Source organism: Globicephala melas, chromosome 13, assembly GCF_963455315.2.
Source record: "Globicephala melas chromosome 13, mGloMel1.2, whole genome shotgun sequence".
Taxonomy (NCBI): Eukaryota; Metazoa; Chordata; class Mammalia; order Artiodactyla; family Delphinidae; genus Globicephala; species Globicephala melas.
The window spans coordinates 72133329-72159034 of NC_083326.1; the positions used below are offsets into that span (position 1 = coordinate 72133329).

A 25706-nucleotide genomic window follows, 5' to 3' on the forward strand; every position below is an offset into this window, starting at 1 on the left:
AGATGAGGAAACTGAGGATGTCAGTGCTGGTGATAGCGTAACGGGGATTCTGCTCAGGCTCTTGCCCAAAGGGCTCTTCATGGGCAGCCAGGTTTTAATGCATAATGTGCTTGAATAGACTCTTTCCAAATATAAGCCCTTCCTAATGTTGGACTAGTCAGAAGACTAAAGGACTCGACTGGTAACTAGTTACTGTGGCTGGTGAGCGTGCCAGGGAAGTGAAGCCTCTTAGAGCCAGAAGGGCCTCAGTGGTTGTTTAGTTTCTCGGATGCAGGGTTCAGAGAGGGCAAGAGATCCAGATGTGTGGCCAGCCCACCAGGAGGGAGGCTGACCCTCCAGTTTTTTTGGTTTTTCCGCAGAGGAGACTAACAGAGCCTTCAGGGGCACCCTCCTTGGAGTGCTCAGAGCATGTCTGAGCAAAGGGCCCACAGAAGGATAGGGGTCCCAGATTTGAATCAGAGTCATTCTTGTGCGCTGAGTTTTTTGTGGAGCATGGTAGTCACATTCCTTCCACATTTGGAGCCTTCATCTAACCCATCTGGCCAAAACCCTCAAGTCTTACAGGAACGAAAGCAGGCCACGTGGTCTACAAAGGATACCTTTTTTCTGATCTATAAAACTATTAGCACAAAAAGTTTAACCTATAACTCTTGAATCACATTTAATTGTACACTTTAATCCAAAAGAATAGCTTTCACAAACCACTTTATTTTTTATTTTTATTTTTTAAAATTTATTTTTATTTATTTATTTTTGGCTGCATTGGGTCTTTGTTGTCGCATGCGGGCTTTCTCTAGTTGCGGTGAGGGGAGGCTACTCTTCGTTGTGGTGCGTGGGCTTCTCATTGCGGTGGCTTCTCTTCTGTTGCAGAGAACAGTCTCTAGATGCATGGGCTTCAGTAGTTGTGGTGCATGGGCTCAGTAGTTGTGGCTTGCGGGCTTAGTTGCTCTGCGGCATGTGGGGTCTTCCTGGGCCGGGCTTGAACCCATGTCCCCTGCATGGGTAGGCAGATTCTTAACTGCTGCGCCACCAGGGAAGCCCCGACACAAACCACTGTAATCCAAAAGAATGAACTTGCACGAAATTGGAATTGTCCCGGCAAGTTCAGACCATGTGACCGCTGTATATATAATAATATGAGGATGCTTTATTGGGTCACTGTATGGCTCCTCTCTTAGCTTAAAGTCGCTAAAAAGATGGAGATAGACAGCTGCACTCTGCCGCTGAGCTCTGTAGCCTTGAAAAGTGCCGTCAACCCTTTGAACCCCGGTTTCCTCCTCTATCAATGGGGCTGATTCTAATTGGCCTTTCCAGGGGTTCTTATGCCTAGCACTCAGGGCCGTGGGTGCAGTCCTAAGTCAGCACAAACATTTGCACAACTGATAACAGTGATGACAGAATTCTGTTGCAAAAGAGGCCTATGCAGTTAAGACGCATTTGGGATCCTGTCCTGGAGGCCTGGACCATCTACTAAGGAACCAGAAATAATAGGCAGGCAAGGTCCCAAGTGCTGGCCAGCATTCCTTGGTGTGCAAACAGGGCCAGAGTTCAGAGAACAGAGAAGTGAATGTGGGTCGGAGTGGTTGGAGGACATCTCAAGAAGAGACTTGAGTCTCTGTTGGGATGAAATAAAGTTGAGGACCGGAAGGCAGAAGAGTCTGGTCTTCAGTGAGCCCCACAATATCCCGTTATGATGTCACTGCTGAGGGAATCCTGCTCAGGACCGAGGCCCGCTGCCCATGTTGAAATGTTGGTTGTTGATCTGTGGGTAGTCTCACTCCTATGTCATGCACATTAGAATTTCCTGAGGGGCTTTTGAAAAACCAAAGTCTGCAAAGTTTTTTTTTTTTTTTTTTGTGGTACGTGGGCCTCTCACTGTTGTAGCCTCTCCCGTTGCGGAGCACAGGCTCCGGACATGCAGGCTCAGCGGCCATGGTTCACGGGCCCAGCCGCTCAGCGGCATGTGGGATCTTCCCGGACCGGGGCACGAACCCGCGTCCCCTGCATCGGCAGGTGGACTCTCAACCACTGCGCAACCAGGGGGGCCCTGCAAACTTTTCATAAAGGGCCAAATAATCAATCTTTTCGGCATTGTGACAGTATGGTCTCTGTCACAGCTACTCAGCCCTGCCTTTTACTGCCCCAGCTCCCACAGGCAATGTGTAATTGAATGGGCCTGAGTGTATTCCAGTCATGATTTACAGACACTGAAAGTTGAATTTCATATAATTTGCACGTGTCACAAGGTACGCTTCTTTTTCAACCATTCAAAAATGTGAAAACCTTTATTAGTTTGTGGGAGGTACAGAAGCAGGTGACAGACTGGATTATTTGGCCCTTGGGCCCTAGTTTGCTGACCCCTGGCCCAGCCAAAGTGGCCATCTCTGGAGGCACCGAGGGGGCAGTTGGCCTGAGAAATTTCCAAGCGTCCACTTATCTGGGGGTCCAAAGATGAGTTCAAAGCTATCGACCTTTCCTGGGCTATGCAATGTCCTTTCTTGCTTACTTGCTGGGTGATGATAGTAAGGCCTTTACTTCCATCAGGCCATCAGCTCAGAGCAGTGACCATCCCTGTTTTATGAAAGAAATGGTAGGGTAAGGGATTTAAGAGCTGGTTAATGCCAGAGCCTTAGCCTGGTGGCCTCACACTGGGGCTTTTATACTGGCTCCCATGCAGAGAGGCACCTCAGCTAAAGCTCTTTCCTGCAGGCTGGGCCCAGTGGTGAACCCTGGACACACGCTCTAGGCGGCAGATCCTATTCATATTATAAATATTTACATCCTATCAGGGAGGCAAGGCACAGAATATTGAAGCAACTTTCCCAAGATTACACAGGTCATAAGTAGTAGATTTTGGATTCAAAGCCTGGGAGGACGGTTCTAGTCTACTGGGCTTTCTCACTTGTGGCACTGTTCACATTTGGGGCCCTGTAATTCTTTGTTGAGGGCTGTCCTGGGCTCTGCAGGGTGTTGAGTGGCATCCAGGCTTTTTATCCACTAGATGCCAGGAGTACACTCCACTCTGTGATGACCAAAAATGGCTGCAGATAGTGCTGTGCATCCCCAAGGGAGCAAAGTTGCACCCAGTTGAGAACCCTGGATTACCATATTGTCTCTCAAATGTTAAGTGCTTGTTTTTGAAAGTCCAGACCATAGAGTTACTTCCATTTATCTCACATAGCTTTGTGCCTTGAAATTAGATCCCAGGGGTCAGATAGAATTGGATTGGAAGCCCAGCTCTGCCACTTGCCAGCTGTGTGACTTGAGGTCAGTGGGCCTCTCTGAGCCTCCGTTTCTTCATCGTGAGCAGGAGATGATGGTCTCCCCTGCATAAGGCTGTGGGGATTCAGGGAGGAGCCCCCCTGTGCCCAATATATGGTGACATTTGAGGATGTTTATTCCTTCCTTCCCAGTGCAGTCCTGCCTGGTCTCATGCCTGGGCAGCTCATGGTGTTGGGTGTTTGGCTGACAGCTCTGTTGTGTAGTTGACCGCACCTGAAGCCACTTCCAAAGTCACCGTGGAATATTTCAGCCTCCACACTTGCCTTGGAACGAATACCAGCCAAAGGTCAGTCCCCCAGAGCCAATGTTGATTGGCCTCCAACTTCATCAAAAACAGATAAAAATAGCCACTAGCCTCAGGCTGGCTCCACCGAAGCAAAGCCACACCAGCATTGTGCGTTCACCCGTGTGCTTTGCTGGGATGGGTTTGGGACCCTTCTGGTGGAGGGGCTGTGTCACCAGTTTTGAAGTCAAAATGGCGCCATGAATGGTTTTTCCCAGGCCACAGAATGGTGTTTGTCTAATGGTTGAGTTTTTCTTTGTTGCTCTTTAGGTCAAATTGCTGAGTTTTAATGTTCTGTGTATAAAAGTGGGATGTCTCAGACTTTCTGAAGCCACAGGATCAAGCCAGCCAGTTGGGGAAGACCATGGACAGAGTGGGGAGGGTGGATGGTTGGGGAGGAGGCCATGGGCAGAGGAGTGGCCTGATGCCGTTCTTGGTTAGATTGGGAGATCAGTAGCCCCTGATCCTCCTGGAATCACTGCATTGAAATAATATAGAGTTTACCGTGTGCCAGATGCCATCTTTTACTTTCTATGTATTGATATGAGCTTATTTAATCCTCGCAATCCAATGAGGTACATGTTATTATCCTCATTTTACAGTGGAAGATACTGAGTGCCTTACCGAATGGATACCAAAATGACCATGGCTTTCAGCGTCCCTATTACAAAGTTAATAGCTTTTTCTTCTGACTGAAAATAATATATCGTGGCAGAAGATTTAACAAAGATAGGCAAAGAGGAGAAAACAGAAACCACCCATAATTCAACCACTTTGAGAAAGCTGCTGTTAACATTTTGGTATCTGTTTCCCTAGATCAGGGGTCTGCAAACGATGGCCCTCAGGCCGAATGCCTGTTTTCTAAAGAAATAAAGAAAGTAAAGTTTTTGGGCTTCCCTGGTGGCGCAGTGGTTGAGAGTCCGCCTGCCGTTGCAGGGGACACGGGTTCGTGCCCCGGTCCGGGAAGATCCCACATGCCGCTAAGCCTGTGCGTCTGGAGCCTGTGCTCCGCAGCGGGAGAGACCACAACAGTGAGAGGCCCGCGTACCGCAAAAAAAAAAAAAAAGAAAGAAAGAAAGTTCTTAAAAACAAACTGAACTGCTTGTTGGTTAATGGAATGTAATTATGATGAAAGCACTGTTCATATTTGTAAGATCATATTGACCTTCAGAGTCCTTTGCTAAGTCCTGTTTCGTTTCAGCAGTTCAGTCCTAGGAGGTTTTAGAAGAAAAGCTGCTTGCAGTTTGTGGGAGGCAGGAAGGCCAGTTCAGGGGCCGGAAATCATTTGTTCATTTGTTTGTTCTTTTGGACAACATGCATAAGCCTTGTTGAACGGAGACAGTCTTAATTGAAAATACAAATCCTGTGGTGGCATAGCATCATTATCGGTTTCTGTCATTCATTTCTGGTTTTGTTTCCTGGCCAACAAGTCCGTTTTTTCGTTTCTGATAGGCAGGGCTTGGGTTGGGGCAGGGGTGAGGGGGACAGACTGCAGGTTTGTAGAAGGCTTTTCCCACGGGGAACTGTCCTGCATGGATAGACTTTATACAACAGAAAATGCCCACACCCAACATTTCCTGGTGTGATGGAAAGAGCCCCAGTCCCGCTGACTTGCTGGGTGATTCCCTTTGCCTGACGGGACCTCAGTTTGCCCATCTGTAAACTGGGCTTTCTCTCCCCAAAGTGGCTTATTGGCTTCCAGCTTTGCTTTTCCCGGTGACGTGCTGGCAGTGTTCCTTAGGGTCTATCAGTTCTTTTTTTTTTTCAAATATTTATTTATTTATTTGGCTGCACCGGGTCTTAGTTGCGGCACGTGGGATCTTCGTTGCTGCGTGTGGGATCTTTTGTTGCAGGATGCGAACTCCTAGTTGCAGCATGTGGGATCTAGTTCCCTGACTAGGGATCGAACCCAGGCCCCCTGCATTGGGAGCACAGAGTCTTAGCCACTGGACCACCAGGGAAGTCCCGGGTCTATCAGTTCTTCACCAAAACTTTTGGCCCCCAAACCCACTCAGCCCCAGCCTCCCAAAATGCCTGGTGACACAGTTGCTGGATGCACCCCTGGGTGGCGAACCTCTAACTTAATGCCTGGCAGGTGGCTTGGCAGGTGGCTATCTCCCTGCTTGAATAGCCCATTTCCGGGTTGAGAGAGTGGGCTGAATGCCTGATTCTGCACCTGTGAAAACCCCACCAAATGACAGCAGAGATTTTCTTTTTTTTTTTTTTTTTTTTTTTCCATACGCGGGCCTCTCACTGTTGCGGCCTCTTCCGTGGCGGAGCACAGGCTCAGCGACCATGGCTCATGGGCCCAGCCGCTCTGCAGCATGTGGGATCTTCCCGAACTGGGGCATGAACCCGTGTCCCCTGCATCGGCAGGTGGACTCCCAACCACTGCGCCACCAGGGAAGCCCAACAGAGATTTTCTTAAAGAGCTGGAAACCCATCAGGTCCTGGAAGAACAGGAGGGGAAGTTAGCAGCAACATTTTGGAAGCCAGAAAAGCAGAAGAACAAGCAGCCACTGGCTGAGCAGAACCAAGATGGCTGAGCCGTAAGGCAGCAGTGAGGGAAGCTGAGAACCTGTACCCCAGAAGGCGCAGGGATTGGCAACATTGGGTGCCTCCGCGTCTGGGAGCATCTACATGAGAAGGATTGGGTGAAAGAATCCCAGACCCCTCATCTGCTCCAGGTGGCTGGGAGCTTCCCACTTCCACCCCAGTAGCAGGCAGGCGGTTTGATCTCTGGAGAGGGAAAGGCAGAGGGTCTTTGGGCTGGAGACCGATGGGCACTATGGAGCCCAAACCGGAGGATGGGTGCTGTGTGCGTGCTGAATCCTGAAAGCTGCCCTGCCCCCCAGACCTGTCCCAACACTTCTCCCACTTCCCCCTGGTCCCTAGGCTCCTGGCCAACCTTTATCCTCCAGGCAGAAGACCCCAAAACTTTTCCTTACTGGGGGAATTGGACCAACCAGGGAGGATGACTCTAAAAATACTTGGGGTTCCCCAACACACAGTCCTCCCAGATCACCCTGCATTGAGGTCAGGGTCTAGTGACCCCAGCACATGCTCAGTACTTCTCATCAGCCCTCTAGTTCCTGCTCTTGGTCATGAGGAAGCAACCACAGCTTATGAAACATTTGGGTGCAGTTTCTGAGATGGAAGGCAGGCCCCAAACATACCAACAAAGGGGACACAGGAAACGTGGGAGACACAGAAACCACATCAGGAGAAGAGAACTTGGAGAAGCTATCATAAATACCCTCATCGGGGGCAGGGAGGATATTATACACATAGGAACAGGATGTATAGAAAAGGGGATATTGACAGACCAAAACCAAGCTCTTAGATGTTAAAGACTCCACTGAACAGTTAGGAGACAAGGCTGAGGGAATCGCCCAGAAGGTAGAAGAAAAGAGAGAGAAAATAGGAGAGGGGAAAAATACATAAACTAGTGGGCAGTCCAGGAATTTCAACATCCAGGTAATAGGAGAGAATGGAGAAAAAAGAGGCAGGGAAGTCACCAAGGACTTTTTTTTTTTTTTTTTCCGGTATGCGGGCGTCTCACTGTTGTGGCCTCTCCCATTGCGGAGCACAGGCTCCGGATGCGCAGCCTCAGCGGCCATGGCTCATGGGCTTAGCCGCTCTGCGGCATGTGGGATCTTCCCGGACCGGGGCACGAACCCGTGTCGTCTGCATTGGCAGGCAGAGTCTCAACCACTGCGCCACCAGGGAAGCCCACCAAGGACATATTTGAAGATAAATTCCCAGACCTCAGTTTCTAGATTGAAGGAGCCTGACAGCTTCCCAGCCTTACTGATGGAAGTAGGCACACACCTCAGCGCATCACTAAAATCATCCCCTAAAATTGTAGAATACTGGGGCAAAGAGAAGATCCTATAAGCTTCTGGTTATGAAAAAACAGGTCACCTACAAAAGGATCAAGGACCATCATGGCTCTGGTTCTAGCATTCTTGGAAGCCACAACAACAGTGACATAAGGCTTCCAAAATTCTAAAGGAGAAGGTTTTCCCTCTTAGAATTCCATGCACAGCCAAATGATCGGGTCCAATGTGATGGCAGAGGAAGACAGTTTTAGAACATGCAAGGCCACAAAACGTTTACTCCCCTGAACACCTTTTCTTAGAAAGCTACTGAAGGATGTCTTCCATTGAAACAAGAGAGTAAACCAAAGAGGAGCAAGACACGGAGGACAGAAAAAAGGGATCCGAGAGAGCCAAAAGGAGTCTCCGAGGTGATAGTGGCAAGGGAACCCTATGTAGCCAGGCTAAGACAGGCATGTTGGGGGCATTATTGTCATGTGTCCTGCTATTGTACCATCTTTTTAACTGGATGAAACTACTGGCAGATATACCCCAGGAAAACATGGGAGTCCATCAAGAAAGAGGGAGCCATGTGGTCCCTCATTCAGGATCAAACCCCAAGGAAATGCAAAGGGAATCCTAAGGATGCCAGTGAAGGGAAGTCCCAGTTGATGGTTGCCTAGGGGTTTAGAGAACAGCGTCTGGATGAAAGGAGAGTCGAGGCCTTCAGGAATGATGTGGTCCATGGAAAACAATGGAACTGATCAATTATCTTATGTGTACTAAGAGGCTGAGGAGTGAGATGAATTAGCAACAGATGCAAGGAAAACCAAGCCAAGGAAAAAAAATCACTACAGGAAAAAAAAAAAAGGAACATCTGGTATACCACAGCCCCTCACCTGTGAATAATGATCCCAGACTCATAAAACACCAAATACTGAATTTACCAAATTGCAGTATACCTGTATTGAGAGGTTGGGGAAAGGGGAGCAGATGGGATGGCTGCTTAAGAGCACTAATTCCACATCTGTCAAGATAAGAAGTTCATAGATGGATGGTGTCTTAAATGGATGACTCACGAGATAATGTACACACATTGTTCAGAACCGTGGAGATGTGTAAACACCAGAAAGAGTCAAACGTGATTTCCTCTGGGGTGGGGTTCTAGAGGGGGATGGGGCAAGGACCCTCTATTTGTTATACATTTTTTTGTTTTCAGTTTTTTCAAAAAATTTGATATACACGTACAGAAAAGCACATGAAAGATACAAACTGTTGAACAAGTGTAAAGTATTAGAATGTGGGAACTTCCCCGATCATAAACTTGCACCCCTGTTCTAAGCTTTTTTGTATTATTTGAGCTCCTAAATTATGGGCATATAAAGTAAGAATGACTCTAAGATGAAAAATGTGATCGTGCAGCTTGGAGCAGGTCAGGGGGTCGTTCCTACTTCATTTGTGATCTGACCTCTCGAGTCTCCTAGTAAAGTGTTTCAGGCTCCCCGGAGAGGGACTGCAACGCAGCTGGGGTCTGGTGGGCTTTGGCTTCTCTGTGGATGTGCATTTCATAGCTGCCGGGTGCCCGACCCCCTCCCCGGGCATCCCAGACCTGCTTGCTCACGGGTCAGTCCTGTTCCCTGGCAGGCCCAGCATGTCCGGACTCCACCTGGCGAGAAGAGGCCGAGAACAGAAGAAGCCGGACCTGCACAGAGACTTTACCGTGGCTTCCCCTGCCGAGTTCGTCGTGCGCTTTGGGGGGGATCGGGTCATCGAGAAGGTACAGATGGGATCCCGGCACTCGGTGTGGGGTGAGGTGGGCCAACCAGCCTCAGGCTGCAGAGAAAAAGTCCTGCCCCTTTGTGAGCACTTGCAAAGGGCTGGGCACTGGGGTTCATCAGCTTTTCACCCTCACGACAGCTTAAGTGACAGGTGCGTGACCCCATGTCACAGAGGAGGAGACTGGGGCCTCTGAGAAGGGTGGGGAGGCAAAGACCCTTCGTGCAGGGGGCTGCTTTCTGGGTTTCTAGGAGGGGAGCCTAAAACCCAGCCCTGCCCTCTCGAGGGGTATAGCTCCTTACAGGAGAGCAGACCCAGATACTAGAATGACAGGGATGGAAGGAAACAGCTAAAATTGGTGGTTTGTGAAGGCTTTTCACACTGTTTCCTGTTCTAGCTGGTAAAGGCCCTGACCTCGTGCTGTTTGATCATTCCCGTCGTATTCACGGAGAAGCTAGAGCTCAGGGATCTGACATTGGTTGTCCAAAGTCACGTAGGTAGTAAGTGCTGAAGTCAGGACTTGAACCCAGCTCAGTTTGACTGAAAGGCCTTTTGCTTTTCCATTTTATTTGAGGGTGGTAATAATAATGATAACAACAACAACAATGGCGCCAGCTACCATTGATTGAGGGTCTCCTCTGGGCCAGGCATCCTGTTAACTGCTTACATTGTTGTGTCTCATTGAACCATCCCCACAGCGTTGTCAGTGGGTATTACTTTACAGATGAGGAAACTGAGGCCCAGACAGGGCACGCGGCTTGCCTGGGTCTCACAGCTAATCAGTGGCGGAGCTGGAATTTGAAACCAGAGCCCATGCCCTCACCCCAGCATCCTAAGTACAGCATTGAGCCACAGAGACTCATATAGGTTCCCCAACCTGGCTGCCACCAGTCTCCCTGGCTGAAAATGCACACACCCACACGACCCCCACCCGACCCGCCCCAAAGCCTTGATCTGGTAATTAGGTTGAGGAAGCATAGCCCAGCCGTTCTGTCATCACTCATGGGAGGCATTTTTGAAAGGCGATAAGGAACGCAAAAACTACGGTGGCTACTTGCGGGATGTGATGTCTGGGCTCGCATTCCCTTCTGTAAAATAGAGGCGATCACATCCCAAATCTCCAGTGGGACTTGTCCTTCAGGGCCATCATGAAGATTAGTCAGAGATGGAAGGACCTTAAAATTATGGACTTGGTACAGAAGTTGGAGCTTTGAACCTATACACCTAATTTTTTTTTTTTTTAACAAGAAAACTAGAGCTTGGTTTTATAGAGACCAAACCAGGAGGTTTACCAGTCTGAGCTCCTCATATGAAGATGAAGCACAGAGTGGGAAGGGATCTGCCTAAGGCCACACAGCAAGTTCACAACACAGTGAGAACTGAAACTAGGACCCCTCTGTTGCTGGGGACAGCCAGCCTCACTTTTTTTCTTCCTTCCCAAATCTGGGACCTTTAACCTTCTGGACACAGAAGCAGTCACCAGGACAGTTCAGAGCATAGGTCATACTGTGGAGGGCCCACAAGTGCCAGCTCTGCCACTTACTAGCTGTTTGATCTTGGGCAAGTGCCTTAACTCCTCTGGGTTTTAATGTCTTTAACCCCAAATAGTGATACAAATACAACCTCTTTCAAAGGGCTGTTGTGCGGTTGAAATGAAATGGTGCCGGTGAAATACACTGTACTGTAGCTTGGTACATACTAAACGCTCAAAAAATGTTACATGAACGTGATGGTGCCAAACAGGAATCAACACTCATTAATCCATCCGTCCATCCACCTGGTCATCCATCCTCCCATCATGCATTCAACCACCCATCCATTGGGTCATCCGTTCATGCATCCAGCAGACTTTAAGTACCTGCTCTGTGCTGGGCTGAGGGCCATAGAACTACGAAGAGGGGCCGTGGGAGGCTCACAGAGGTGAGATGAACCCTGGGGCAGCACTCGGCCTCCAGCACAGGTAGATGTGCAGCTCTGGCCCCTCCCTCGTTTTCCCCTGTCCAGGTGCTCATTGCCAACAATGGTATCGCCGCCGTGAAATGCATGCGCTCCATCCGCAGGTGGGCCTATGAGATGTTCCGAAACGAGCGGGCCATCCGGTTTGTAGTCTTGGTAACCCCCGAGGACCTCAAAGCCAACGCAGGTATTGATACTTGGGCCCTGACTTTCTTCCCCTCTGCCACGTCCCCGCGTCCTTACCTGCGCTCACCTCCTTCACCCTACCGGGGCCAAGTCCATCCTGGACCCCAAACAGCATCGCAGGGGACCTCTCCTGAGCTCGTATTTATTTCCCCTTTCTTTATTTAATTAAAATTTCTGCTGACAACAAGAGTGACCCATATGTCTTATAAAAATGCAAGTGGTTAACATGCAAAGCGGAAATCTCGCCTTTGAGAAACGTTTACAGTAGGTTGGTGTTTCTTCCTCCATATGTTTTCTTCTTGCACTTGTATGTACTGTTTTTCAGTCATTCCTTCATTTTTCTATTTCTTTACCTCTCCATGTCTATTACCATTGATCATTCTGTTAATAACTATTGGACAATTTGCTTTTTTCCCTGAACAATTGTATCCCTTTACAGACCCTGCACACAGCAGCCAAACAGATCTTTTAAAAACATAGCTCAGGTCCCATCAGCCTCCTCCTGTGTCCAGCACCAGCTACCTCAGCCCCCTGAGCCTCCCCAGAGTTCAGGCCCTCGGCTCTGCTCTGCACAGACGTGGCCTCCTTTTTGCTCACTACAGTGAGGACAGGTTTCCTTGTTAGCCCCATTTTACAGATGAGATAATCGAGGCATGAGCGTATAACTCACTTGCCCGGGGTCATGCAACCAGTATGTGATGCAGGTGGGCTTGAAACACTGGGCTGAGTCCACAGCCTTAGGCTGTCGGGTCTCCCATCGTGCTCAGGCTAAAATTCCAGAACCTCACTCAGGCCAATTAAGGCCCACATGACTTGGCCACTGCTGGCCTCCTGGACCCCCATCTCCCACCTCTAGACATCCATCCCTGGGCCCCAGTCACACTGGCCTCGTCAGTTTTGGCCTCGCTCTTTCCTGTTGCAGAGGCTTGGAATGTTCTGGACCTTCTGCTGGCAGTGCTTCCCTGAAGCTCTTTGTACAGCAGGTCTCCACCCCTCCACTCACGACTTGGGTCTCATAGTCCTCCTGGGCAGCGCTGTCAGAGAGCCCTGGTGCTGTTCACACCCTGTAGTTATCATGTCTGTCTCTTGTTTATCTTCTCCAACATGATAGTAAAATTCAGCGAGGAGAGGGTCATGGTCTGACTTCTCGCTTTATAATCTCTGGGACCTCTCCAGTCGCCAGCACAACGTGTTGGGTAAGCATCAGAGGCTGGCAGGCCCGGAAGGAAGCATGGCTCTCGAGTTTCTTTCCAAGTCTGCACATAAAGTTCGACATCACCTCTTTTCAGGTCTTCAAGAATTTCATAGGACAGATGTACCAACTCCCGACTTTTGATTGAGTCTAGCTTTTCACAGTTCAAAACACTGCCCCGTGAACACCCTCTTACATCAGTCTTTGGCTCATCGATGAGTGTTTTCTTAGAACATATTTCTAGAAGTGGGATTCTGGTTTTAAAGAACATGAATATTTTTAAATCAAAACATTGTATTGTATTCAGCTTTGAAAAGGAAGGAAATCCTGTCTCATGTTACAGCAGGGATGAACCTTGAGGATATTATGCTCAGTGAAATAAGCCAGTCAAATACTCTATGATTCCACTTATATGGGGCACCTAGAGTAGTCAGATTCATAGAGACAGAAAGTAGAATGGTGGTTGCCAGGGGCTTCGGGGAGGGGGAGGGGGAATTGTCATTTTATGGGTATCGAGTTTGAGATGCGTGAGATGAAAAAGTTCTGGAGATTTGTCTCACGACAATGTGAATACTCGACAGTACTGAGCTGTACACTTCAAAAGTGATTAAGATGGTAAATTTTGTTATGTGTTTTTTTGGTTTTTTTGCGGTACGCGGGTCTCTCACTGTTGTGGCCTCTCCCGTTGCGGAGCACAGGCTCCGGACGCGCAGGCTCAGCGGCCATGACTCACGGGCCCAGCTGCTCTGTAGCATGTGGGATCTTCCCGGAGGACACGAACCTGTGTCCCCTGCATCGGCAGGCGGACTCTCAACCACTGCGCCACCAGGGAAGCCCTGTTTTCTTTTTTTTTTTTACCATGATTAAAAACAAACATTGTATTGTTTAATGGCTAAACAATATTAAGATAAACCTTAAATAAGAATTTTTAGGGAGTTCCCTGGTGGCCTAGTGGTTAGAATTCCAGGCTTTCACTGCCATGGCCTGGGTTCAGTCCCTGGTCGGGGAACTGAGATCCCACAAGCCGCGTGGCAAGGCCAAAAATTTAAAAAAAAAAAAAAAAAGAATTTTTTAAACCCACCTCTAATCCGACTATCTTGATAGCTTGTTTCCTTCTTTTTTGTTGCCTTCCAGGCCTTGTCCAGACACCCATGTGTTTTCTTTTTTTTTTTTTTTAAAGTATCTATTGTTTATGTTTTGGGTTTTTTTGGCCATGAGGCATGTGGGATCTTAGCTCCCCGACCAGGGATTGAACCCACACCCCCTGCATTGGAAGCACAGAGTCTTAACCACTGGACCGCCAGGGAAGTCCCCAGATACACATATATTTTCACGTGATTAAAGTCATACTCAGTTTTCTTTGAGCTGTCATATACATTTGTCCATTGTTGCCCTAGAATCTTCATGGTTATCCTTTCAGTAGTGGTGTGTGGTTGCATCCTGCAGATGTTCTGTCCTCGACTTCAGTCTCTCAGCCCTTCTTTTTTTTTTTTTTGCGGTTACGCGGGCCTCTCACTGTTGTGGCCTCCCCCGTTGCGGTGCTCCGGACGCGCAGGCTCAGCGGCCATGGCTCACGGGCCCAGCCGCTCCACGGCATGTGGGATCTTCCCGGACCAGGGCACGAACCCATGTCCCCTGCATCAGCAAGTGGACTCTTAACCACTGCGCCACCAGGGAAGCCCAGCCCTTCTTTTCTTTTCTCTCCTGTTTAATCCCAGAGTATATCAAGATGGCAGATCAGTACGTCCCCGTCCCAGGAGGGCCCAACAACAACAATTATGCCAACGTGGAGCTGATTGTGGACATTGCCAAGAGGATCCCCGTGCAGGTAAGTCAGATGGGACACCCCAGTCTACCCACGGCGGGGGTGATGCCCTGAGCTCTGGAGCAACCTGATTCCACAGTTTGGAAGGGATGGAGGAGCTGGGTCCTAGGAGACCCTGAAATCCTGGGCTGATGTGACCCAGCAAAGAGCTTCTGGGGTGTAATGGTAGGGGGGTTCTTGAAGAAAGACCTTTGTTCATGCCTCTTTGTGTTTGCAGGCGGTGTGGGCTGGCTGGGGCCATGCTTCTGAAAACCCCAAACTTCCAGAGCTCCTGCACAAGCACGAGATTGCTTTCTTAGGTAGAGTGCGCCTCCATCAGATGCGTGGGAATTGGGGTGTTGATGGGATGCTCGGTGGGTCAGATTCTCTTTAATACAGCCCTGTAAGGAGGGGACCAGGTTGATATCCCCACATCACACTTCCATGGTCAGGAGCAAATGAATCCAGGGGTGGGAGGTCACGTGGATAGGTCGGCCAGCCCAGGGAAATAGGAGCCATTACCATGGTTACCACAGCAGAATAATGCCGGGCAAGCAGAACCCTCTGCTGGTGTTCCTGTTGGCACTGAGATACCAGTCACGTTCAGATTTCTAACTAGGTTTGGAATCCTAGTTAGAAAAGGCCACACCTTTTCTTGGGCTGTTCTCAGACCTTTGGAATGCCCTCACCCCTTGGGACCAGAGCCTATCATCTCTACTACTTATTAGGTAAAATGATACTTATTGTCTATGGCATCTGTTTGTTTCAGGATTTGGATTTGAACTTTGTAAACTTTGCTCAGTTACACTATCTGTTACGTGTGATGGGAATCATTTACCATCCCCAATAAATCCCTATTGCTGCTCCTTATCTCTGGGCCCACAGCCCAGACTCGCATATAAAGCAGCTTGGTGCTAAGTCAATACCTGATATTCACCTAAGGGTCTGCCTGGTGACCTGTGCTCGCTGATGTATTCTTTGTCCATGACCTCTGATTGGCTGTCCCATGGGACTCTCATTATCTCTCATGTTTAATTCTGGAGATTGATGGTCCAGCCCCAGAGCCGGCCAACTACAGCCCAGGCCAAATCTGGCCTACTGCCTGCTTTTGTAAATAAAGTTTTATTGAAACACGGCCCTGCCCATTCATTTATGTATTGCTTATGGCTCGTTATAGAAAAAATTTGCGTGGTCTAGTGTTTTGAGGTGCTGGCTTGCCCCCTTGGTCTAGCTTTTTGCTAGTGAACTTTGTATAGGCCACAGAGCTTAGGTTGTAAATCATGTTTACAATCCACATGTATTGAAAGTTGACTGGTAAAGTAGCAGACTAATAGATTTTTTCTTCCCCAACTTGATGTTAAATCCTTGGAAGCTGGGACTTGGGGACTTTTCTTTGTGCACCTGGTTGGCACCTGGCTTCCAGGGCCTTGTGGCTGACTTGAGTCTGCCTTCCCCTTTGCCCCAATCCCTCAGGCCCTCCCAGCGAGGCCATGTGGGCAGTGGGAGACAAGATCGCCTCCACCATCGTGGCCCAGACACTGCAGATCCCAACGCTGCCCTGGAGCGGAAGCGGTAAGGGACCCTGAACCTCATGTCGGGGGAACTCCTGGGCCCAATCTTGCTAATGTGAGCAGAGGGGGTGACAGGAGTATAGTTTTTTAATTCTTTCATTAAAAAATTTTTAAATGATCATGAAAGTGGTCCTATGTCATTATAGACAACTTAGAAACTAGGAGAAGTACAGAAAAAGAAATAGAAATCCTTTATAATCGACTGACCCGGTTTTGATCATTTGTTATATTGTTCCAGCCTTTTTTCTAGGCACATCCTTTAAAAAACCAGAGCTCTTACATTTAATAGTTTGTGACTTGTTTTTTCTCACTAATCTTTCTATGTCAGTAAATACACTTTACAACATTTAAAATGCCTGCATAGGACTATATTATACAGATGTACCATAATTGACTTAACAATCCTCTATAGCTATACATTTAGGTTGTTTCCGACGAATTTTTTTCTAATTTTGAAAATATTACAAGCTTTGATAGTCCTGTACCTAACTCTCTATGTTCATTTTAATCACGTCCTTAGGATAAATTCCTAAAAGTGGAATTTCTAGGATAAATTAAAAAAATAAACAGGAAAAACGTCTCAAGAGTTTCTTATTCAGTTTGATTTTTTTCCTCCAAAGATTGAATTTTAAATTTAGGATGAAAAGTTTGTTTCTGTTTTTTAATCTTCACAGGGTTTTGGAAAGTAATGATTCACATACGAATGACTCCATAGGGTAGAGCTGGAGTTGGGATTTTTTTGGATTCAGGTTAATATGGCTGTTCTTGGTAGACTCAGTCTGAATTTTCTTAAGCTTGGTTTCCCATTCAGGGTTGAGTCAGTCCTTAAGGAAATTAAAATCCACTGCAGGAAGCTGAAGGGCTGTGTCTGAATTCTGCTGGTCCAGAGGCCAGGTCTAGAGTGGCTTTGGTGGGAAGAGGCCCTGTGTTTCTGTGTCGTGTCTATGCTCTTTTGGGGAAGATTCAGTTTTCTTTGTGACCCTCCAGGTCTGACGGTGGAGTGGACAGAAGATAGTCTGCAGCAGGGGCAAAGGATCAGCGTCCCAGAGTACATTTACAACGATGGTTGCGTGAAAGATGTCGACGAGGGCTTGGAGGTAAACGCTCCTGGGGGGTCAGGTGCCAGAACCTTCTCGTCATCCTGGTAGCAGCGGAAACCTCTAAAGTGGTCTGTTTGTCCTTTGCCCCCAGGCAGCAGAAAAAATTGGTTTTCCCTTGATGATCAAAGCTTCTGAAGGCGGTGGAGGGAAAGGCATCCGGAAGGTGGAGACTGCTGAGGACTTCCCAATACTTTTCAGACAAGTGAGCTGTTCGTGCTGAGTATTTTTCCATGTGTCTTTGGGAATTGTGTTTATTCAGTTGGTGGCCACCAGATTCTTTCCACTAACATTATTGTGTCACAATCAAGAGGACACTTGGGGAAGCTGCCATATTGCTGTGTTGTGTTGCAAAACAAATGTATACATTTTGACTCGCAGAAGTCCAAGGTTTTTGTTGATCTGTACACTGTTTCCTTAAGATGGTTTGATTCTATGAATCAGTGTGTCTCTAAAGGATTTCAGAGGTATCTGTTTGTGAGAATATCTGTTTGTGTCAATATTTGTCTATCGAGAGATGGGATAGTTTGTACATTTTAGCAGTTTCAGTATTTCTAACATTTCTAGACAATTGATTTTTATTGTCTGAACGAATCGTATATTTACTTATTTGTAGCTGGTTTTCCACTTTTAAAACATTATACGCAGGGGGTGGGGGAAGGGATAAATTAGGAGCCTGCAATTAACATATACACACTACTACGTATAAAATAGATAACCAACAAGGGCCTGCTGTATAGCATGGGAACTATACTTAATATTATGTAATAACCTATAAGGGAAAAGAATCTGAAAAAGAAAAAAATGTATATATAAAACTGAGTTGGGCTTCTCTGGTGGCACAGTGGTTAAGAATCCACCTGCCAATGCAGGGGACACGGGTTCAAGCCCTGGTCCGGGAAGATCCCAAATGCCGCGGAGCAACTAAGCCTGTGCGCCACAACTACTGAAGCCCGTGCACCTAGAGCCCGTTCTCCAGAACAATAGAGGTCACCGCAATGAGAAGCCCGCGCACCACAACGAGTAGCCCCCGCTCGCCACAGCTAGAGAGAGTCTGTGCGCATCAACGAAGACCCAATGCAGCCAAAAATAAAATTAAAAACATAAAAAACACTGAATTGCTGTGCTGTACACTTGAAACATACATGATATAGTAAATCAACTATACTTCAATTAAAAATTTTTTTAAAAGGTCACCTAACTATAGATTAAAGAAAAACCCGTTATGCCCATTGTTGGCAATGTTTATAAAAATTTATACGGGTAATCTTCCCGTTCTGAACCCAACTATTTTAATATTTCTAGGCTTTCTTGTAGACCTTGCTCACGTGTATATTTAATTTATTTTATTTTTTAAATTTTTAGTTTTTTATTGAAGTATAGTGATGTACGATGTTTCAGGTGTACAGCGAAGTGATTCAGTTATACATACGTATCTCTTCTTTTTCACATTGTTTCCTATTATAGGTTATTACAAAATATTCACATGTATATTTTAAAGAGTTGTCTTTGGCCTACACAATATTTTGTTCTACGTTTAAAAAATTTCAAATTGTGGATCATAAACAGTTTTACCCTGTCCAGTCCTTAGAGTTATTCTGACGATTGCACAGCATTCCCTGTGTGGCCATTGTCTCATTTATCAAACCTTTCCTTTTTTGTGAAATGTGAAGCTTGCTTTCATCATTATGCACAGTTCCACTCTAGTATAATATGGTATTTAATACTATAAATAATATTTAGCTTTTTTTTCTTCTTCTGAATTATTTTCTTGGGTAAAGACCGTAAGAAAGGGGGAAGAAGGATTTAGTTAAATAGCATGTACTTTACATGCACTGACAAATACATACCAGTAAATTGCGTTCTCTAAAGGTTTACCGTTTATACAGCTGTGGGCCATGTGTGAGTATTATATGAAGTAGTGGTTTCACTACCACATGTCCCTATTGGGGTGTACTGGTTTGGGAGTATTTTGGGGGGAAGAATTTATGTTTTCGGGAAAGTTGCAACAGCAGTACAGAGTCCCCATCTAGCCTTCACCTCCTTTCCCCTATTGTTAACATCTTTTGTAACAGTACCATGATTGTCACAACTAAGAGGTTAATTTCATTAATCCATGTTTATTAAGTGAACTCCAGACTTGATTTGAATCACCCCACTTCTCCCCACTAATATCCCTTTTCTGTTTCAGGATCCAGTCCTGGATCCTACCTTGCATTTAGGGGTTGTACAGATTTTAAAGCTTTTTTCTTTCTTTTTTAAAAAGCAGGCTTTACTCTTTAGGGTAGTTTTTAATTCACAGCAAAATTAAGTGGAAAGGACAGAGTTCCCATATACCCCCCTGTTCCCCAACTGCATGCAGAGTCTCCCCCAAGCTTCCTTTTTTTAATTACATGAGTGCAATATGAAAATATTCTCGGTGTCAACATTCAGGCAATTCAGTAATACGTTACGAATAAAAAAGGAAAGGTCCCTTTCGCAACATCACCTCTCAACCCCTTGCCCCTTCTCAGATGTAACCCCTGTTAGCCACTGGGTTTCTTTCCAGTACTTTTACTGTAGTATAGACTTTTACATAGACCTTCATATAATTCTGTTTTATTATTTTTCACATAGGTGGGATCATCCCGTGTGTTATTGCAACTTGCTCTTACAAAGAATTTGTCTTAGAAATAATTCCATGTGAACACTTATTTTTACCTCATTTTTAAGGGTCTCTGGACAGCATGCCTATGAGACAATGCCTGTCAGATGTTAAAAGTATGGAGTAAGTCGGTCTGTAGGTTCCACCGAGGAGAGCTAGCTGAGAGAGTGAATTAAGTGGGAGGAAGAGAGGCCTACAGAGTAGTGTGTTTTGGTTCTATTTTTGTTTCAAGAAACATTTTCTCTGTACGCATAGAAGAAAACCAATTTGTACCCAACTCTTAACAGCATATTATCCTTAGGAGATGTTGTTGCAGGAGAATTTCAGTTTCTGCGTTATGTATTTTCACATATTTGACTTAAAAACCACGAGAATGTAATGTCTTTGATGGGGGTAAAATTGAAAGATCGGCAAAACCGCGGGCATCCCTGCCATCGTTTTGCGCCCCCTTTGGAGAACTTCCTGCTCCAGTCCTGCTTCCCCAGGGAGGAGCCAGCCACCCTGCCGTCCCCCCAGGTGCAGAGCGAGATCCCCGGCTCCCCAGTCTTTCTCATGAAGCTGGCCCAGCACGCCCATCACCTGGAGGTCCAGCTCCTCGCTGACCAGTATGGGAACGCCGTGTCCTTGTTTGGGCGCGACTGTTCCATCCAGCGGAGGCATCAGAAGATCATAGAGGAGGCGCCGGCCACCATTGCCACGCCAGCCGTGTTCGAGATCATGGAGCAGGTGGGCTCTGGGGAGTTCGGGGGGACGCATCTCAGCTCAGAACCATCAAGAGCTCTCAAGAGTCCAAGTTGCCAAAGTGGGGTGGGTGTCCAAGAGGAGACCAATTGGCGTGGGGGGGCCCATCGTGGAGATGATTTCAGCCTCACACGGGGTTACTGGAGTACGATCTCAGAGGTCCCAAGGCAGTTTACACACAGCAGGTCCTCAGCCTGCCTTTAGTGAGGGAGCTAGTACGTTTTCCCCGAGAAAACCGCTGGAAGCCCCTCGCCCACCTCCGTCTCTCTGCAGTGTGCCGTGCGCCTGGCCAAGACCGTGGGCTACGTGAGTGCGGGGACCGTTGAATACCTCTACAGCCAGGATGGCAGCTTCCACTTCTTGGAGCTGAATCCCCGCCTGCAGGTGGAACATCCCTGCACGGAAATGATCGCCGATGTCAACCTGCCGGCCGCCCAGCTACAGGCAAGGAAATGGGCTCCGAACCCTGGGGCTTCTTCTGCCCAGAGTGGGGATCCCCGGTCCTGCTCAGATTAGACCTCCCTGCTCGTCTCTTGGCTGGTGTCCTGGGGAGGGACTGTTTTAATGTGTGGGTAGCACGGAGAGCCATGCAGTGGTTTGTCACCTTCGTCTGGCCATACAGCCCTTGGAGAAACTGGCAAAAGCCATGGCCCGTCACCCTGGAAAAATCTATTTTATACAATTTGGGAGCATTTGTAGACCTCCCCAGTACCCATTCACAGACCTTTTTTTCATCACAGCCTCCTCATGGAGCCCTTTTAGACATTTCCGCCCCTAATTTCTCCCCTATGAAGTGTTAATATCACAGATATACTGTATATCGGTTTGGATACTGTAGATATAGCTGTGCGTTATACAGGCATACCTTGTTTTATTGCACTTTGCTTTATTGCATTTTTTGTTTGTTTTTTACAAATTGAAGATTTGTGGCAACCTGTGTCAAGCAAGTTATAATGGTGCCATTTTTCCAGCAGCATTTGTTTGTTTTGTGTCCGTGTCACATTTTGCTAATTCTTGCAATATTTCAAACCCTCCACTAGCAAAAAGATTAAGACTCTCTGAAGGCTCAGGTGATGATTAGCATTTTTTAGCAATAAAGTATTTTTTATTTAAGGTACGGACATTGTTCTTTCAGACATACTGCTGTCGCACACTTCATAGACTACAGTAGAGTGTAAATGGAACTTTTATATGTGCTGGGAATCCAAAAAATGTGTGTGACTTGCTTTGTTGCAATATTCGCTTTATCGTGGTGGTCGGAATTGAACCCCCAATATCTCCAAGGTCTGCCTGTACATAGAAAGAGTAAGATTATTTTCACCCCCAAGAACAAATGTTTGCCCTCTTGGGCTCACCCCTGCTAAGAACATGTCACCCAGAGTTAGGAACTCTTGCATTAATAGAAACTCCTTAATTTTTTAATTAATATCTCCTTCCTTCCTCCCTTTCTTTCTTTCTTGAAAATTTCTTTTAAATTTTTTAAAATTTAAATTTTGATTAAATTTAATTAACTGATAGTTTTACTTTGATTTAATTAGAATTTAACTTTAATTTCTTAAAAATCCTCCCAGAGTTTTTATTCCGTTTTTTATTTTGTTTATTTTTTTCAGTTTGAAAAATTCCAGAAAAGTTGCAAAAATAATACAATTAACACCCATACCCTGCACCTCGGTCCACCACTTGTTAGCATCTGACCACATTTGCTTCCTCTCTCTCTATTTGTGTTTTTGTATAATTTTTGTTTTTTCTTCGCTCAACCTTTTGAGAGATGTTTTGGCTTGAACTTCGTGCCGCTTTGCCTCTAACTCTTTCAGATGAGAACCTCCTGGGAATAATACCGTGATAGGATCGCCCCACTCCAGAAATAGAGCTTTGACGCCCTCCACTTACCTATCTAATGTTACTGTCTACATGAAAGTTTTCCCTGTTGTCCCAATAATTTGTTGCTGTCCTTTGTTTTTCAAGTCCAGGATCCAATCCAGGACCCATACATCCCTTTCCATATTCATGTCTCCTAATCTCTTTAATCTGGAACCGTTCCCCAGTCTTATTTTTTTGTCCTGGATGTTGACATTTGTGAAGTGTTCAGGCAGAATGTCCTTCCGTTTGGATTTGCCTGGTCATTTCTTCCTGCTGGAAGTCACTTAAACACTTTGGCAGGATATTACACAGGTGCCATTGGGTCCCTTTTAGTGTGTCACATCCAAAGACCCAGCAGATTCAGTTTGATCTTTTGGTTCACCTGGTTTTGATCTTTTGGTTCACTGTCTGTTTTTCACTCGGTCCTCCAGCCCAGCTTTCCCTGTGTCCTTCACAAAACCTTCTTTGACTCTGCAGCTGGACACCACCATTCCCCCGCTCCTTCCACAGCGCTCAGGATCTGTAACTTTTATTTGATGCTCGCGATGTTGTTCTGTGACTGTCGCTTCTTTTCCCAGCGACACAGTCCACTCCTTGGGGACAGGGTCAAGCCATCTGTCTTTCTCTCTCCGTGCCTCTCCTGCCACCATGTCGCCCGGTCTGGTGGGCACAGGAGGAGCTCAGTATATCCGAAATCATTCACCCCCTACCACCACCTGCATCGCCTCTAGCACTGGCCTCCACGTTTGGGGACTGACCCTCTTTTGGGATGGATTTCTTGATTTCAGATCGCCATGGGCGTGCCTCTGCACCGGCTGAAGGATATCCGGCTTCTCTATGGAGAGTCCCCATGGGGGGTGACACCCGTTTCTTTTGAGACCCCTTCCAACCCTCCCATCGCCCGAGGCCATGTCATTGCGGCCAGAATCACCAGCGAAAACCCAGATGAGGCAAGTCTGAGGGCCCTGAGTTTCCACCATCTCCGACCTCTCAGCATGTGGCAGACCCCGAACCTTAGCCTGTTGAGACACCCAGGTTCACAGTTTATAGGCGAGGACGCAGGGATGCGGGAAGGGACATGCCACAGTTTATCCACATGTGATGTGTCCCAGGTACCAGGCAGATGCCTTCATATGTCAGTTACATGACAGCCCTGCCGCTGGGCTTTGTGACCCCACATTACAGCTCGGAGGTTGGGGTGACCACCTTCACACCCGGGACTTGGTGAGGCCATGGCCAAGGCCCACTGGTGGACTTTATAGACCACGTCCATCTTTGGGACAAACAGCCAGGTTTAGAGCACAGGCCCTTGGATTTCTGGCCCCATGAACTTTTTGCTGCAACATACAATCTGGTTCATTCTAAGGAGTCCCTGTGTGACTTGTTCCTACTTGTGCCTTAAGATACCAACCAGCTGGCATCTATCAAGTTTACATGCTTACTGACAGTTGATGGTCACATAATCTCCATAACCTACCACAATTTAGTTGTTTAATAACTACATTTAAGAAATTTGGAAAAAAAAAAAAAAGAAATTTGGGATAAGAGAGGTTTGGGTTTTTTTATTTTTACCCCCCCCACACCTTTTTTTTTCTGGTAAATAAATTTATTTATTTATTTTCGGCTGCATTGGATCTTCGTTGCTGTGCCTGGGCTTCCTCTAGTTGTGGAGAGCAGGGGCTACTCTTCGTTGCGGTGCGCGGGCTTCTCATTGTGGTGGCTTCTCTTGTGGCAGAGCACGGGCTCTAGGCTCGCGGGCTTCAGTAGTTGTGGCACGTGGGCTCTAGAGCACAGGCTCAGTAGTTGTGGCGCACGGGCTTAGTTGCTCTGCGGCATGTGGGATCTTCCCGGACCAGGGCTCGAACCCGTGTCCCCTGCATTGGCAGGTGAATTCTTAACCACTGCGCCACCAGGGAAGTCCTCCCACCCCACCCCCACCTTTTTAATGAAAGAATTTTAAACTATGGTGACTGTATTAGTTTGGGATCTTTGGCTACAGGCCAACAGTCAGTTCTGATGGTGGACAAGCAAAAGGGGAAATTTTCAGAGGGTTGATGCCTTGTTCACAGGTGCCTGGGAGGATGGAGGATCACGTGTAGAAATAGCCCAGGCACCTGGAACTTTCCATCTCTTGCATCCAGGCATGTCTGCCAAAACGAATGCCTCCATCACAACTTCAAGGGTTCTAATCCCAGCAAGAGGATCCAACCCACCCCTCCCTTTACCACAGTTATACTCAGAAGGGGATGGGTCATCCCCGCAAAGGGAATTATGTGTGTGTTAGCATCAGCAAGGGCTAACCCTGGATTTCCTTACCTGCTGAAATTTTCATAATCTGGAATTGGAAATCCAACTCCTCTTTTTTTTTTTTGGCTGTGCTGCACAGCATGTGGGATCTTAGCTCCCTGACCAGGGATTGAACCCGTGGCCCCTGCAGCAGAAGCATGGAGTCTTAACCACTGGACCACCAGGGAAATCCCACCAACTCCTCTTTTATTTACACTTTCTATTATCAACAATGGCAAACATTTAAAATCAGTATGTACCTTCGCTCAGCTCCATCAGTGATCACCGGTCCCACTTGGTGGTGGTTTTTTGACTTTTTTTTTTTTTTTTAAGTAAAAATGACACACATTGATGTGCTCACCTGGAAACACCTGCACCCCTAGTGAGAAGAATCAGTGTTTTATTCGTCACGCTAAGCTCTTGGGTGGGGGGGCGGGGCGGGGCTCTTGGGTTTTCCTAGGATTTAATTCTGATGAAACTATATCTGGAGTAACTATTTCTTCCATTTTGCTTTTTCTGTTCTGGGCTCCAGGGGTTTAAGCCGAGCTCTGGAACGGTCCAGGAGTTGAATTTCCGCAGCAGCAAGAACGTGTGGGGTTATTTCAGCGTGGCTGCCACTGGAGGCTTACATGAATTTGCCGATTCCCAGTTTGGGCACTGCTTCTCCTGGGGAGAGAACCGGGAAGAGGCCATTTCGTCAGTATCTCCCTGCCTCCCTTCCTTCCCTCCCTCCCTCCCTTTGAGAAACTAAAAATTAACCTGCTGCTTCAGATGTAGCAGCACTTTAGGAGATGGGGAGCAGATCCTATTTTATTTTATTTTATTTTATTATTATTATTTTTTGCGGTACGCGGGCCTCTCTCTGTTGTGGCCTCTCCCGTTGCGGAGCACAGGCTCCGGACGCGCAGGCTCAGCGGCCATGGCTCACGGGCCCATGTGGGATATTCCCGGACCGGGGCACGAACCCGTGTCCCCTGCATCGGCAGGCGGACTCTCAACCACTGCGCCACAAGGGAAGCCCCATGTGTCTTTTTAAATTGGAGTTTTGTCCAGATATATGCCCGGGAGTGGGATTGCTAGATCTTATAGTAATTTTATTTTGAGTTTTCTGAGGAACCTCCATACTGTTTTCCACAGTGGCTGCACCAACTTACATTCCCACCAACAGTGTAGGAGGGTTTCCCTTTTCTCCACACCCTCTCTAGCATTT

General features: G+C 47.1%; 1 protein-coding gene across 4 annotated transcripts in view; it reads left to right on the forward strand.

The window, feature by feature from the left end:
- Positions 1-25706, forward strand: part of ACACB (acetyl-CoA carboxylase beta) — a 135595-nt gene that overhangs the window by 50125 nt on the left and 59764 nt on the right. For all 4 annotated transcript variants that reach the window (XM_060310190.1, XM_030860623.2, XM_060310192.1 and 1 more), the window contains 11 exons: positions 9028-9160; positions 11164-11302; positions 14212-14321; positions 14536-14617; positions 15771-15869; positions 16856-16965; positions 17060-17170; positions 20126-20335; positions 20624-20794; positions 22999-23160; positions 25029-25192. In XM_060310190.1, the coding sequence (XP_060166173.1) occupies positions 9028-9160; positions 11164-11302; positions 14212-14321; positions 14536-14617; positions 15771-15869; positions 16856-16965; positions 17060-17170; positions 20126-20335; positions 20624-20794; positions 22999-23160; positions 25029-25192 (1491 nt within the window). The remainder of the gene's footprint in view (positions 1-9027; positions 9161-11163; positions 11303-14211; positions 14322-14535; positions 14618-15770; positions 15870-16855; positions 16966-17059; positions 17171-20125; positions 20336-20623; positions 20795-22998; positions 23161-25028; positions 25193-25706) is intronic.